The sequence below is a fragment of the Ammospiza nelsoni genome, chromosome 19, assembly GCF_027579445.1.
Source record: "Ammospiza nelsoni isolate bAmmNel1 chromosome 19, bAmmNel1.pri, whole genome shotgun sequence".
In the NCBI taxonomy this organism is placed as follows: domain Eukaryota; kingdom Metazoa; phylum Chordata; class Aves; order Passeriformes; family Passerellidae; genus Ammospiza; species Ammospiza nelsoni.
This window is the reverse complement of record NC_080651.1, coordinates 9,520,447-9,536,972: the sequence shown is the minus strand read 5'-3', so window position 1 is coordinate 9,536,972 and position 16,526 is coordinate 9,520,447. Positions and strand designations below refer to the sequence as shown.

Genomic DNA, 16,526 nt, shown 5'->3' with positions numbered 1-16,526 from the left:
TAAACTGCTCAGCTGTCACCATGTCACAGTGTGGGGGATGCTAATGAGCCGGAGGGGCAGCCCAGGCCACAGAAACCCCAAAATCCCACCCCATTTCCCTCTGCCCTCACTCCAGCAGGGTGTCCTGAGGAGCTCTGACAGAGCAGGAGCCCCCAGGTCCTGCAGGAGAACAAACACCTTGCAGCAAACACTGATTGGGATCTGCTAATTAGGGTCCTCCTCGGCAGGAGTGTGATGATGCTGAGTGAGCAGCAGGACCTGAGAGCAGAAGGTTCCTGGGCATTCTGTCCTGCCCCAAACTGGGAACCCCAGGGTGTCCTGCCCCAAACTGGCACCTGTGGCCTCGGTGTCCCAGAGCCCAGCCCATCACTTTGTATCACAAAGGTATCACTTGAATCCCTACCCTGAGCCTGGAAAAAGCCTGTCAGCCACACATGTTTCACACTAAAGACTGGCCCCAAACCAGCATTTTTCACCAAACTTGGTCCTGTAAGAGAATTTCCAACAAAATTCTGAGATCAAACAGCCTTGGAGCTGTTTCAGCACAGTGATCCAGGAGCCAAATCCAGATTTGATTGTGCCCCTGCACTCTGGTGCCAGACACCTCATGGCATGGGACCTCATGTACCTTGTGTGATTTATTCCCCTCATGCTGAAGCGTTCCTTGTAAAACTGCTGGGAGAAAGGAAAGTGGAATTTTGTCTGCTCCCACATCCAAGGGCTGTACTACTGTTGTGCTGCAGGATTATTCCAGTTATTGATGTCTGGAAAGAGCAGTTCAGTGGGAACAAGCAGTACACCCCCCCCCTGCCTGCCAGAGCTCCTGGGCTCACAGAAAGGCCTGGCTCAGGCAGCAGGGCAGAGTTTCTCACAATAATGGCACAAACAGGGTCATACCCACACCAGCCTGGTTTGGGATGCACAGGGATGAAACACATTCAATACATCAGCAAATTCCAATTAAAAGTTACACCCAAGCTTGCAGGGAAGTTACTTTAATTTATAGCTGTAGTAATTACAGCATAATGATTTTATCAGTTTTTAAGTGATGTTGGGATGCTCTAAGATACCAACTTCACCACTTCAGCAGAATGCCACCTTTATGTCACATTGTTTTTGTTTCTGACTCAAACACAACTCCAAGGAAGCACCTGCCCCCAGCTTTCCCCTCTGCCTCCATCAAGCTACCCTGGCATTAAACAGAAAAATCTGACCCAGCACAGGCCAAAACCCCTCTGTGAAAAACAGCTCCCACCAACACCATGGGCACAACCTGACCCTTCAAATTTCCTTACACTTAAAATGACATGGCAAATCCCCCCCAGGGCTGCACCATGGATGGGTTCTGCTGCCTCAGCCCAGCCCAGCTCCTGGGAGGGACAAACTGGGACTGGGGCAGCAGCCCCAGCTGGAACAGCCCTACCCAGGCACCCCAAAAGTCAGGGCAGCATCTCCAGGGACTGCACACAAAGCCAGAGAAGCAATAAATGGTGCTCAGGAGAACAGGAGAGGTGGCAGAGGAGATGGCAGAGGAGGCATGGGAGGAGGGATGAGCTCCTGGAGGTGATGGGAAAAGCAGGAGGATGTGCTGGAGAGCCCAGAGCAGCTCAGGCTGAGTGAGCCCAGTTCAAAGCACTGCTCAGATTCCAGCCATACCTCAGCAGCACAACGTGCCCAGGAACGTGATTTCCTGCTCCTCTCCTGAGCTGTAACTGTGCAGCCTCCAGCTCTGCAGGGTTCCTGGGAAATCCATTAAAAGCCCTGAGTGGAATCACCACGACACAGGAGCATCTGCTCCCCCTCCAAAGGCTGGGATCACCTCCTCTCCAGCAGTGCCTGGCAAAGCAGCTCCTCCTGTGCATGTCCCACAGCCAGGGACACCCCAAAACCTCCTCCATAAACCCTAAAATCCCCTCAGAGAAGGGGAAGGCACAGAGGAAGCACTGGAGTCACAGTCTTTAATGTACACATTGAAGAAGAAACCATCAAGCTGCACTTCACTGCCACAAATAGCAAATATTTAAAAATAAACCATTATTTTTAGCCTAAGTGGTGCATAAGGACTGGGGAATAAAACATTACCCAGAGACAGGGAAATGTCACAGTGAGAAAATGCTGAAGCAGCCCCGTCCTGCTCACTGAGCACCAGCTCAGGCACACAGAAACCATTTGGGATCCTGGCTCAGACCTGCAAACCCTCCCTGACTCAGCCAAACCCTCCTAACTCAGCCAAAAACCAGAGGAGAATGAGTCAGTACAACACCTTGGTGTATCTATAAGGGTATAAAATAAATACAATTACACAGAAACTCACACAACAAACATTTTCCCAGCTCCTCTAGCAAAGGCTGCTCAGCACAGGGCAATCCATCCCCTGCCCTTCTTTGCCACAAGCAGGACTGGAAAGTCAGGAAATAGAATATAGCTGGATGGGATATGGAATATAGCTGGATGGGATAGGGAATATAGCTGGATAGGATATGGATTATAGCTAGGTAGGATATGGAATATAACTGGATAGGATATGGAATATAGCTGGATAGGATAGGGAATATAGCTGGATTGGACATGGAATATAGCTTGATAGAACAAGGAATATAGCTGGATGGGATAGAGAATATAGCTGGGTAGGATATGGAATATAGCTGGATAGGATATGGAATATAGCTGGATAGGATAGGGAATATAGCTGGGTAGGATATGGATTATAGCTAGGTAGGATATGGAATATAACTGGATAGGATATGGAATATAGCTGGATAGGACATGGAATATAGCTGGATGGGATAGAGAATATAGCTGGGTAGGATATGGAATATAGCTGGGTAGGATATGGAATATAGCTGGATGGGATAGGGAATATAGCTGGATAGAACATGGAATATAGCTGGGTAGGATATGGAATATAGCTGGGTAGGATAGGGAATATAGCTGGATAGGATGTGGAATATAGCTGGATGGGATAGGGAATATAGCTGGATAGGACATGGAATATAGCTGGATGGGATAAAGAATATAGCTGGGTAGGATAAGGAATATAGCTGGATGGGATAGAGAATATAGCTGGATGGGATAGGGAATATAGCTGCTCCCAGACAGGTGGGGATTGACCAAAAAGGGGCTTTAAAGGAGACCAGACCAGGCTTGTCCCTCCCTGCTCCTTCTGACACATGACAGACATCCTGAGAAAGCAGGCTGGGAAAATAAATCCCCTTCCACAGGCCCAGCTTGAGATTTTCTCGAACGGAGGAAAAGCAAAATGAACATGGAAAAAAATCATCAGCGTTTTGAAATATCTATAATTACAGTTGGGTTTTGTTTTCTTTTTAAACAGTTTAAATCAAATGCCTGAAGAAGCAGATGGGAAACTCTCATGTGCTAAAAGTTGAGGCTTCTACCAGAGCTCTCCATTAGGAAACAAAAGACAAGGATTAACAAAGAAGATGTTTGAGATCATAATTCTTATCAAAAAATCCTGAAAGGTTTAGAAAAGCTGGAAGCTCATTTCCCCAGCAGCTCTGGTCCCTGATCAGACAGATTGAGGGAGACAGTTTCCCCCTCCCCAACACAGGCTGGGTGAGGTAGGGATTGACTAACTGTGGAAAAATCCACATAATTGAGAAGACAAATGTTGAACAGTTATTTTACAGCCTGAACTATTGAAGGAAAAAGGCTGCCCGTGCCAAGGGGCCAGCCAGGCTCATTGTGTGTGAGCAGCCCGGGGCAGCAGTGGGGCTTTCATCCCTGCCAGGTGCAGCCCCAGGGCTGCAAATACTCCTGGGAGAAGGGAAAACACCCCTGGAAGCAGCAAATAAACACCCCATGGGGAACAGCAGCAAAAAACACCCCTGGGAGCAGCAAATAAACAGCCCTGGGAGCAATAACCTCTGTAAATACCCCTGAGAGCAGCAAATAAACAGCTCTGGGAGAAGCATCCTCTGCAAACAGCCCTGGGAGAAGCAAAAACAGCCCTGGGACAGCAGCAGCATCCTCTGCATGTCCCCTGCACACGAGCCCTGCTGAGCCCCTGGCTGCTCCCCATTCTCTATTTCCAGTCACCTAAAGTGACGCCTTCAGGTTTGGCTTTTCTGTTTTCAGGTTCTGTGCTGCTTTAGTGTGTGGGTCTGGGTTCATATCAGGGGATGTGAGCTCCGTGCACAGAGCAGGGAGACAAAACAACTCCTGCTCCAGCTGGGGACTAAGGACAAGCCATACAGGTGACAGGCACAAGAGCAGAAACTGCATTGAGGAGAGAAAACCAGAAAGGATGGGACTGCATGGCAAACCCAGCCCAGCAGAGCCTGACAGGCTGCACAGGGATGATTGCTCCCTGTTCCTCCCCGTGCTGTCAGCAGCCCTCTGTGAAGCAATGGCTAGCACACCTCACACCTCCTCCTGCTGCTCCAATCATCCAACACTGCTGAAATTGCCCTGGGCCTGAGCTCCAGAGCTCCTTGTGCAGGTTCCCATCTGGCTGCACACCCAGGCTTGCAGACACATCCATTCTGCAGTGGCTTCCCTGCTTTTTCCACATTCCTTTTAAGAATACCAGGAAATTTCACAGATAAATAAACACTGGAAATACTGAAGCAGCAAAGTCTCATACTTTAAAGGTTAGGAAACACTGTAAATACTTTTTTTTTGTGTAGTTACCTTTCTCAAAGCAATGCAAATTCAGTGTAACCTTGGTTTCCATCACCCAGCAGGCAGCACAGGCAGGGTGACTTCCTTGACAGACACCAAATAATTTGTTTTATCCTCATCACCCAGCACGAGGCTGCTTTCCTGATGGACTGCACACAGCTCCAGCTCTGCTCTGGAGTTAAAGCTGCCCCACAGACCTGCCCAGCATGGCCCTCCTGACAGCAGGGCTGAGTGTGCTCTGACTCTGACAGCTTCCCTGGGAGATGAAACACCACTACTGCAACTCACATGGAAAACTGGAGGTTTATTCTGTAGTGAAGGTTTAGTTTGGATGTTCACTCAAAGAGAGTTTGAAGCTCTCTTTTTCAAAACCACAAGCAAACCAAACCTTATCTACCTTTCCAATATATTTCAGGGCCATGGTTTGTGGTGGAGCTGGCAGTGACAGGTTTATAGCTGGACTCTGGGATTTTAAAGGCTCTTCACAAGGAAATGATTCCACATCCCCAGTCCCAGCTGGGGGTGGTCCAGGTGATCCCAGAGCTCCTTCCCAGCCCAGGTATTCCCTGATTCCCTGCACCCAGCCTGGGGTGCCCAGCCAGGCACTGCTGCAGAGCCCAGGATGGGTTAAACCCTCAGCTCCTGGGCAGCAGCACAGATAGTTCTGTGCTCTCAGGCCACATTCATCTGCTGCTGCTGCCACAAACCCTCTCACAAGCCTGGCCCCACTCCCTAAACGTTTCTCCACACCTGGAACAGCCAGGCAGGGACCTTACAGACAGCTCTTGTCACCACAAATGCACAGCTCAGCCCCAGAAGAGATTGAGTCCCATGCAAGAAATGAGGCAAGACCTGCAGAAAACAGACTGCAAGGGCTGTAGGACTAAAAATACACCCAAGAAGTGCCATGTAAGCTCAGGTTTGGCAGCTCCCAGCTTCTCAGCCTAAGCACTGCACTATTCAGACCACTCTAGACAAAAAGCAAAGTTAAGTTTCCCCCTAGGAAGGGTTAAATCCACTTAAACAATGTGCAATAAAGACAGAGCTGTGTCCCAGTAACACTGCAGTTGTTTCTATTCCATACAATAAGCTCAGGAAGCAAAATTAAAATCTATCTGCACGGTCTGAGGTCACTGGGGCTAGGGATCGTTATTTTAAATATGAATATTAGAAACACATGGTCCTCCATGGAGGCTTCCAGCAAAGCTGAACCTGCTGGTGCTCAGCCTTTCCTGGGAATGCTGAGCACCTCCAAGGGGTCACAGAGGCAGGATGGAGCCACCTCCAAAGGATGGAAACAGATATTGTTTAGACAAGATGGTGAACATCTCTGAAACTTCAATCTTTACTCATTTCTGATTTACAAACTAATCCTAACAATGATGCAATGCATCCCCAGCCCCTGCTCTGAGGCTCAGCACTCCAGCACACCCATACCCAGTGTTGATTAATTTGTATTACAGCAAAAATTTCCTAATAAACAGAAACATGAAATGACTTTAGGATTTTGCCATAGCCATGTAAATAACCTTTAGGAGGAGCTCTTCACTGTCCATGTCCTGTCTGGGCTGCTGCAGCACTGAGCACTGCCCTGGAGGGGAATCTCACTCTGCTGCTGCCTCCGGTAAGCCCTGGCAGCTCCAGGAATGTTTTCATCCCTTACTGATGGTGCCGGGACTGGCAGCACCAGGGACGTTTCCATCCTTTACTGATGGTGCCAGGACAATTGTCCAGGTGTGTTCAGAGCAGCCAGAACAGGCTCCAGGCTCACACTTCCATCAGGGTAACCAAACCCTGCCCCAGGCTGAGCTGGGTCCCTCTGCAGGATCTTGTGCCACCCACTGTGACCAGAGGTGACACTGCAACCTTTGCTTTGCACAGCCATTGTAAACAAAAACATCGTGCCACAATTTCTGGTCGGTTTCAGAAACTTGATTTTGACAAGAAATTGAAAACGTTACATAACCATATAATTAAAGGATTATTATGAGAGATGGTTTACTTAAAATGATCCTTTCTGGGTAGGGACATCCTGACTGGCACAGCACTGTCCTGACCAGGAGAAGGACATGAAGGGTCTGATTTTGCAGTTTATCTAGACATGAATTTATTTATGCTCTGCTGTGGAGTTCAGAGGAGCCGGAAGCAAAGGAACCCCTCCTCAGCAGAGCAAAGGAATGACCCTGGCAGGGAAAAATGCCAAACAGGGCGAGTTTTGCAAGCTCCCAATATTTACCATCCATCCCAGAGTACTCCATTCTCATGCAAGCATGTCACAATGAGAAAACATCTCTATAAGGGTAAAACAAACAGCATTCACAATTTCTGAAAGCATTCTTCCACAATTATTGCACTAGATTAGATTGCCTCATCACCAGGGCCAGAGGCCATTTACACTATTTTCTTTCTTTTTTATTTTTTTATGGAACAGATGAAAGGATTACAGAAAGTTTTCTGGGGCCAAATTTGGAGCTAATGATGGGAAAATTCTTTTGCTAATCCCCACTGCTAGCAGACTCCTGAGGCTGGAAAAAAACAATGTCTCCTGGTACCCAGCTTCTCTTTTGCTCATCAGTGCAAAATGCTCCGCTCAGGAGGTTTGCACAGGCCCAAAACCAGCTTTGAGCAGAGCCAGAAAACCTGCAGGGCAGAGCTGCAGTGAAAACCTGAGCACACAACCACTGAAACCCCACTAAAATGAGGATGGGAGAGCCAAGGATGGGGCTCAGCACAGCAACATCCACCCCAGGGGAACGGGCTCTTCTAGAACATTCTGTGCCACCAACATCCACCCCAGCTGTACCCTGGGGGAAAGCGGCTCTTCCAGAACATTCTGTGATGCAGGGATCCCACCTGAGCAGCCCCTGCTGCCTCCAGAGGTTCTTGCAGAGATGTGGGCTCAGGCAGGCTGGTGTCACCTGCTGTCACCTGGGCGCAAGGACAGGACCCTCCATGGGCACAGCTGTCTCCAGGGCCCAGGGATGCCCAGGGACACAGCTCCAGCTCCTGCCCCTCAGCACCACCAGGCACCTCCCTCCCAAAGGGGTTTAATCACTTTGCAGTCATTTAACAAACACAAAGCAATCCACACGTGAGGAGTAAACTTTGCATAACGAATCCCTCGGTGTTGGTGCATCTGCAGGGGCACAGCTACCCCAGCTGGCACCAGGGGACAATGCCCAAATGCCTCCGGGCACCCCGGGGAGCTGGGGGTGCCAACACCTCCAAGGAGCTGGGAAAAGCAGACCTGAGGAAATGAGTGTTTCATTTGTATATTCATATATAAATATATAAAAATATATAAAAATATACATATGTTGTAAATAGAATTCATATTAAATATATATACAAATATAATAAATAATATTAATATATGATATATAAATAATAAATATATAAATATTCTATAAGTAGAATTCATATAAATAGAGAAATAAATATTTATTAAATAATATAAATAATAGAAATTTAATAATATATAAAGATTAAATAAATATATACATATTATATAAATATAATTCATAAATATATTGATATATTTCATTTCAGGTCAACAAAAGAGTTTCTTTCCAGTTGGATGGCAGTGTGTGTGTGATCACTGGGATAAGAGGTCACTCATCTGTCCTCACACAATGGCAGAGTCAGTCACTATTAGGAGTGATCAAGGTTCAATACTTTCCACAGCCCTATGCATTGAATTCAGGCTGAATGAATATCTTGTATATATCCTGCCCCAAGAGCTACTTAGCTGCACAGACACACGTGATCCTTACATTTTCCTTGCCCAGTATGATAGGGATAACCATGGAAAAAAAGAATATATAGGCTGAGGACAGCCACTACTGCAGTCAACATGGTCAATTCTTTCTCCCAGCTCCAGTAGAGCATTAATATGCTACTGAATCTGAAATTAAAAATCTAGTTGTGGAGCCTGGAAAATTGGTACCCAGCTCCCCAAAGGCTAATTCATTAATTAATGCACGTTATCAGCTGCTCCTGGACGAAGGCAGGCTTTATTTTAACAGCAGGAGAAGCTGCAGAAGGTGGGAACATCCCCAGCAGCCAGGCAAGGGGAAGTGAAGCTTCCCACAGAAAGGGGCTCTGATGGAAAGTCTGAGTGCAGGAAAGAGAAATGTTGAAGCAGCACTTAATGAAGATGAACTTCCCGTGCCTCCCCACAAGGCAGACGATGCCATTATCACTCAGCACCAGGAAGGAAAGGGATTCCAGGGCAGGGGAAATTGCAGGGCAGTTATCCTCATCAGCCTGGGCCAGCAGCAGAGACAGGGCTTGGCACAGAGCCTGAGCAAAGTCTGCTCGTGGTTAACACAGGGCATGAAGTGAGGTGTGCACAGGGAAACAGCCCCTGGAAAATATTGCTAAGGGCTTCAGCTCCTGCAGGGTGCCAGTGGCAATGAAATGTCTGACCCTATCCCTCATACCTGCCAAAAACCCCCAAAAGGGATTGCATTGAGTCAGGGGAAACAGGGGAGCTCCCCTGGCATGGCAGGGATGGAGGAAGTGTTGAATGATCTGCCCCACACCTGGAGGCTCCTCCCAAATCCCCTGGGCAGCTGCAGCCTCTCCTGCTGACCCTTCCTGCAGGGCTGGCAGCTCTGCTGCTCCTGGCTGTGGGACACAGGCTCTGAGCACCCCCAGGAGCAGCACACACCATCCTCACCTCTCCTGCTCAGAGCACCCACAAGGCTGCCCTTTGCTGCCTCAGCTCAAGGTGGAGCTCCAAGGAAACACAGGAATTTGCTCAAGGTTTGTAACTGTCTCCAAGACAAACAACAGCAGCACTATCTGCAGTATTTGTAAAAAGGAGGGTTAAATATATTCCATTCACAGATATTTCCAGGTTTCGTTGCTAGAAGTCTGGCAAAAATACAATGGCACAGAACACATGGTCCCAAAAAACGTAAGAATTTGGGGAACCATCCCCAACCCCCAGCAGGGAAATGGGACACAGATTGTGTATTTTCCTAAGGAGAAACCAAAATTTTACAGAGAATCCATAAACATGCTCATGCTTCCCACCTGTCTCCTATTTAGAGGAAATTCCTATTGTATATTTAGAGGAAAAGAAAAAAAGCAATTAATATGACTTTTTAAACAACAATTAATAAAGGAACCTATGAGATGAGACCCCTAATTGAAAATGTCTTTCCTCACACGAGGCAGAGGATCCAAACATCATGCCAAGAGCACTGAGCATGGTCTGTCCCAGCTGCACAAACCCTTCCTCAGCAGCCCTAAGATTAATAAACAAAGACATATTGCAGGAATTTCCCCTCCTATTCTAGGCATTTCACATCCCTCCTGGGTTTAGCTGTGGCAAACAGGAGAAATCCATCCTCCTGTGCACAGAGCAGAGCAGCCATCAGCACTGATGGTGTGAGTGTGGAACCCCTCACAGTGCACAGAGCAGAGCAGCCATCAGCACTGATGGTGTGAGTGTGGAACCCCTCAGTGTGCACAGAGCAGAGCAGCCATGCAGCATTGATGGTGTGATGTGAGTGTGGAACCCCTCACAGTGCACAGAGCAGAGCAGCCATGCAGCACTGATGGTGTGAGTGTGGAACCCCTCAGTGTGCACAGAGCAGAGCAGCCATCAGCACTGATGGTGTGATGTGACTGTGGAACCCCTCAGTGTGCACAGAGCAGAGCAGCCATGCAGCACTGATGGTGTGAGTGTGGAACCCCTCAGTGTGCACAGAGCAGAGCAGCCATCAGCACTGATGGTGTGAGTGTGGAACCCCTCACAGTGCACAGAGCAGAGCTGCCATCAGCACTGATGGTGTGATGTGACCCCAGAACCCCCCACAGTGCACAGAGCAGAGCAGCCATCAGCACTGATGGCAGGGATGTGACTCTGGAACCCCTCACTCTGAGCAGAGAGGTTCCAAACTCCAGAGACTGCAGAGGGCAAACACCACCCCAGAAGAAGCAGGAATCAGGGTTTCAGGCTCTCAGCAAGGAAAAGGACACTGCCCTGCCCAGGGATGAAGCCCAGGGCTCTCTCTGGGCTGTTCCAGGTAGAAGGGATGCAGAGCTCAGCAGGATCTGCTCATGCCACAGTGAGGTGAGTAACAAAGCACTTTTATTTACTTATTATTGCAGGAGAGCAACTCCTCTGGGCACTGGCTCATCTGAAAGGAGCTAGGTGCTCTCCTGGTTCAATATGACACTGAATTTGAGCCACACTTACTGCCACAAACCCTCCCCAACCCAATCTCTTGCAGCAAACAGTGCAAGGCTGCTCCTTTAATCGCTGCCTCAAGACTTCTCCATTAGCTAATCAGGAAATACAGAATGAGAATGCTCAAGTGAAGCCCTGCAACACATAAAAACTGCCATAAAATGGAAAAAGGCAGAAGATGGAGCACAACACCCATTCTGTGCTCTGGAGCAGCAATCAACAATGTCCTTGTTCCAAAGTCAGGCTGGGGGAAGCGCCCCAAGTGTTCTGCACTGGGCACAGCCCACAGGGGAGGAGAGGGGCACAGCAAAACCAGGTGTGAGCAGGCACAGCAAAACCAGGTGTGAGCAGGCACAATAGAACCAGGTGTGAGCAGGCACAGCAAAACCAGGTGTGAGCGGGCACAGCAAAACCAGGTGTGAGCGGGCACAGCAAAACCAGGTGTGAGCAGGCACAATAAAACCAGGTGTGAGTGGGCACAGCAAAACCAGGTGTGAGCAGGCACAATAGAACCAGGTGTGAGCGGGCACAGTCTGCAACGGCTGAACACACACCTTCAGTGCCAGCTGCTTGCTCTGTGGGCAGGAGGAGCAGTTGTGTGAGGAGAGGAAAAAACAAACCCCAGGTTTACACAAAAGTGAGGCAAGACCTGGTCCTTACCGTTCTGCTCGTCCAGCTCATTCCCAATTTCCTGCCCCATTTGTTTCTGCCTGGATATGATTGAAGAAAGAGCATCGAGTCCAGCATCTTGTTCTGCACCAGGAAAATATATTAAATTACTGCTGAAATGCCAGGCTACATAAAATAGGTAGAAGTGAAGGAAAAAACCCCACTCTGTGCTTAAAGGGCTAAAATGTATTAAGAAAAACACATGAACACAACATGAAAATTAATCCTTATGGCAACAGTGCTCTTGAAATAACGTGAATGATGGGTAAATAATTTCTGTCCTCTGGCTGGGACATTTTGCCGAGGATCCAAAAAAAAAAAAAATCCAAGAATTTAACATTTAGCTGTTACTCAATCATAAATGCAGGGGATTTTCTGGCATGCACAGAGAGCTCCAGATTAGCCTTTTTAAATTTTCCAAGCAACTTTTAACATGAATAAAAGAAAACAGGTGATGCAAACACCAAAGAATTCTAAGAGATTTTGAAATCTGCGAGAGGACACGGAGGGTGGGGAGAGCTGAGGGGATGAGGGCAGTGACACATGGGGCAAGAAGCACATCCCCTGGGCCTGCAGGGAGCCCCTCAGCCCAAATGTGCAGCTCTCCCTGCCCAGAGCTGCCAGGGTGGCACTGAGGAGCTGCAGAGGGGTCAGTGCCCAGGGCACAGCAGCGATGGCCAAATGGGCTGCCCAGGACACCTCCACTCCTGCAGCTTCCTTTAGCCCCAGTTTAATTAGCTATAAGGTAATTAAAAACGCAGCTGAGCCCCTCCTGACCCATCAGAAACCCTCCTGAGCTGTTGTTCCCAGGCAGAGTGAAGCAGGCTTTTCCTGGAGAATGATTTCATTGCATCACTTCCAGGACTGGAATTGCCTGGAAATGACCTCATCAGCCACCTGACCTCCCCAGGCTGAGCTCTCCCAACACTCCCAAAGCCAGAGACTCCTCATGGGTGCAGAGGGCCAAAATCTGAAGACCGTTTTTGGATTAATTAATTTGGAGTTAATTCTTACCTTGTCCCAGTTCAACAAGACCTTTAATGCACCCAGCAAGGCCCCTCCAGCCAGGGCAGTTATGTGATCACACAGCACACAAAACCATAAATATGGGCAAATCAGAACCTCTGAAATTTAATTTAAGAGGTTGCATCCAGGTAAGAACATTGCAAGCACAATGCTGCCCCTGCACACACAGAGAGCAGCTGCCTGGAGCTGCTGTGTTTGACATCTGTAAAGAATCAAACTTCAGCCCAGGCTGGAGTATTGAGGTCCAAATAAAAGCTCCTCTCAGAGTCCCAGAGATGCTCAAAACAATCAGAAAGGCTCTTGTACCTTCAATGATCCTTCTCTGCTGCTGCCTGAGCTCATCAAAGCCAAGTCCTCTGGTCTCCTCCGATTCTTCCAAGAGCCAGGGGTTGGTGACGCCTCGTTTGGCCCCTCCTGCCATGAGGCTGGACCTGAAAAGAGCCCAGTGAGTGATTCCCACCCTGGCTGGGTGTCTGTCCCTTGGCACACAGCATCCAGGGTCCCAGTGAGTGATTCCCACCCTGGCTGGGTGTCTGTCCCCTGGCACACAGCACCCAGAGCCCAGTGAGTGATTCCCACCCTGGCTGGGTGTCTGTCCCTTGGCACACAGCACCCAGAGCCCAGTGAGTGATTCCCACCCTGGCTGGGTGTCTGTCCCCTGGCACACAGCACCCAGAGCCCAGTGAGTGATTCCCACCCTGGCTGGGTGTCTGTCCCTTGGCACACAGCACCCAGAGCCCAGTGAGTGATTCCCACCCTGGCTGGGTGTCTGTCCCCTGGCACACAGCACCCAGAGCCCAGTGAGTGATTCCCACCCTGGCTGGGTGTCTGTCCCTTGGCACACAGCACCCAGAGCCCAGTGAGTGATTCCCACCCTGGCTGGGTGTCTGTCCCCTGGCACACAGCACCCAGAGCCCAGTGAGTGATTCCCACCCCTGGCACACAGCATCCAGGGTCCCAGTGAGTGATTCCCACCCCTGGCACACAGCAGCACCCAGGGCTGAGCCCTCTGTGCAGCCCTGTGCAGCAGGGATCAGCCAGAACAATCCCCAAGAACAAATCCACCCCACAGGCTGGAAGTGGTAAGGAAGGACAGAATTCATCTTACAGGGATAAATAATTGTGTAATAAATCCACAGATTGTACAAATATATATATGTGTATATATATATATATATATATATATACATGTATATATATATGTATGTATTTATTGTATAGATAAATATATGTATGTATTTATTGCATAAATAAATAAATAAATCCATATAAAATGCTGTTTGCATGTAGAGCACATAGCATTCCTGGGAATACACATTATTCCTGGATTTGCTACCTGATCAAAGCACATAAAATACTGCCACAGCCTCAAACAGCAATAGGATCCACTTGTTAACAGAGATGCAAATCAGATGAGAATTCCCTGCCATGCTGACCAAAGCTAAGCAGGAACATTCCTGGATTTTGGGAACTGAGATGGACACAGCTCCCTCCCTGCATTTCCCAGTCTGGCACCAGCCCGAATGAGAAGCCAGGAGCACACACTCCTAAATGAAAGAGTAATTAAATAATGGGTTTTCTTTTCAAAGAATTATGACTTGAGATTGTTCACATTACAGACACCTCCCTGGTGACCACAGAAAACAAGATTTCCATGTCCAAGGCACATAAATCCAGGCAGTAAAATGAAACCCCACTGAAACATTTCCTCAGTCCCAGATTTCTGCTTTCTGCCTTCCAGCCCTTCACTGGTGTCTCCTACAGGACAAACCCCACAGCAGACTGGGGGTCCCTGACCCCAGAACTGCAGCTTGGGTTTGGGGGGAGGCATGCTGAGGCTGCTTCCCCCAAACTGGAGGAAGTTGGAGCAATTCACAAGTTGGAGCTTTGCTTTCTGCTTTCCTTTCTTTCAACTCTGTATTTCATCCCCATTTTAGCTTCTCCCTGCTCTTTCCCAAAGCATTTCCACAAACAGAAGAAATGAGAGGGATTTTAGGATCTCCGAAGTTCTCAATTATTAGACTTTGGTGTAACTAAAATAACTAATTATTATAAGAACTAATAATTAATTATAATAACTACTATTTATACGTTTTTATATTTTTTATATTTTTAATATATTTATATTATTTATAAGTATTTTTAAGAATAATTAATTATTTTAGTTACACCCAGACCTAAATGAGAACGTTGCAGTTGTTTTGGTGGTTTTAATTGAGTTTTTATGGAGCTGCTCTGATCTGCCCAGTGCCCCCCTGTGCTGGGCACCCCTCTGTGGCCAAGCCCGGGGCAGGGGGGCACTGGGGGGACAGAGGGGCACCGAAGGGCTCCGAGCTCCCGGGGCTCCCGCAGCAATCCCGGGCAGCTGGGGACATCTCCTGGCCGTGCGATGGAGCAGCGCTGCTGGAAAATCAGAGCCCGCAGCTCCTCTGCCCGGCAGCGCGGGCACTGCGCTCCGGCTCCGGGTGAAGGCAGAAGGAAAAATAGGAAAAAATAAATAGAAAAAAATAAATAGAAAAAAAAATAGAAAATTAAAAAAAATATATATAGGGAAAAAAAAACAAATATAGGGGAAAAAACCAAATATAGGGGAAAAAAACAAACATAGGAAAAGAAACAAATACAGGAAAAAACAAATATAAAAACAAATACAGCAAAAAACAAATATAGGAAAAAAGAAAGAAAGAAAGAAAAATAAATAAAAAATATGGAAAAATATGAAAAAATAGAAAAATATGGAAAATATATAGAAAAAATAGAAGACCTCTTTTTTCATGAAAATGGCTCAAAAGGACTTTTTCTAAATCTCAGCATCTCCCTTACCCACCCCAATGGGTGAACCCCAAAGCAGAGCCAGCCCTGCTGTGCCATGGCCAGCTGGGTGTTCAGGGAGAGGAGCTGGGATTGTTCTGCACCCCAGCCCTGCTCCTCCATGAAATTGCCCTGCATTTCTCAGGGCTGGCAATCAGGCTGGACCAGACAAACTGACACACACCTGGAGGGCAGTTTTGCACATTGCCCACCTTTCCTCCCTGCTCTGGGAGATTAAATGCGCTCTTTTATCTCCCAGTGCCACCAGCGGCACCAGTTTGTGACCACGACAGAAACACTGCTCTGCTAGAGATGGAACCAGCCCTGCAGCTCTCCCAATTCCCCTCAATTAGAGGGACACAAACCCCAGGTAACAACATCTGCCAGAGCTGTTTAACCAAAGCAAAGGGAACAGAAACTCTCTGCTTGCTAAAACCAGCACAGCTATTCCTGCCTGCCCAAAAACAGCCAAGGCAAGCAAATCTGGGACAATTTGTGGCTGTGCCTCTGTCCCTGCCAGCCCCACTCCTGGGGCTGGGTCATGCCCGGGGTTTGCTGCTCACAATAATCTTTGTGACATGTTTGGTAACTGCCTTCCCCTGCACACAGCCCCACTTCCTCCTGCCCTGCCTGGTGTGAAGATTAAAGCTTATCCAATTAGCCACCCACTGCTTCCACGAGTTAATCAGGCAAAGCTGGGGAGCCTCACAGAGCACTGCAGTGTGGGGATGCCTTTTGATGAGGGGAGCAGATTTCACTAATTACAGGGCTCAGCGATGTGCCCGAGCAGAAAAGGTGATGGGCTTTAAAATCAGGGAGCTCTGGCACTGCCTAACAAGGGAGGGCTTGTCCTTTGTTTCACTGATAATTCTGAGAAACACCTCCCAAGTAACTTAGATTACTCAACCAGCACTTACTACAGGCCACACATCGAGGCTTAGGGCTCTGCAAGACTGAGTCTGAAACAAAACCTGGGTCATCTGACAGCTGGGTGGATGATCACTTGAACATTCCCTGAACTGCAGAGGGGCTCTTTGAAGCACCCAGGGCACCCCAGCCTGGCTTCATAGGTCACTCTCCACAGGGGAGCAGCAGGACTGGGGCATTCTCTCACTTACAGAGCTCACTCTGTATTTTTAGGAAGTTCCAAGCTAATAAATAAAACAATTTTCTA

General features: G+C 48.1%; 1 protein-coding gene across 1 annotated transcript in view; it reads right to left on the bottom strand.

The window, feature by feature from the left end:
• STX8 (syntaxin 8) overlaps positions 1 to 16,526 on the bottom strand; it is a 78,697-nt gene that overhangs the window by 54,592 nt on the left and 7,579 nt on the right. Inside the window, exons 5-6 of the mRNA XM_059485858.1 lie at positions 12,848 to 12,972; positions 11,507 to 11,599 (exon numbers count right to left, since the gene is read on the bottom strand). Of these exons, the coding sequence (XP_059341841.1) occupies positions 11,507 to 11,599; positions 12,848 to 12,972 (218 nt within the window). The remainder of the gene's footprint in view (positions 1 to 11,506; positions 11,600 to 12,847; positions 12,973 to 16,526) is intronic.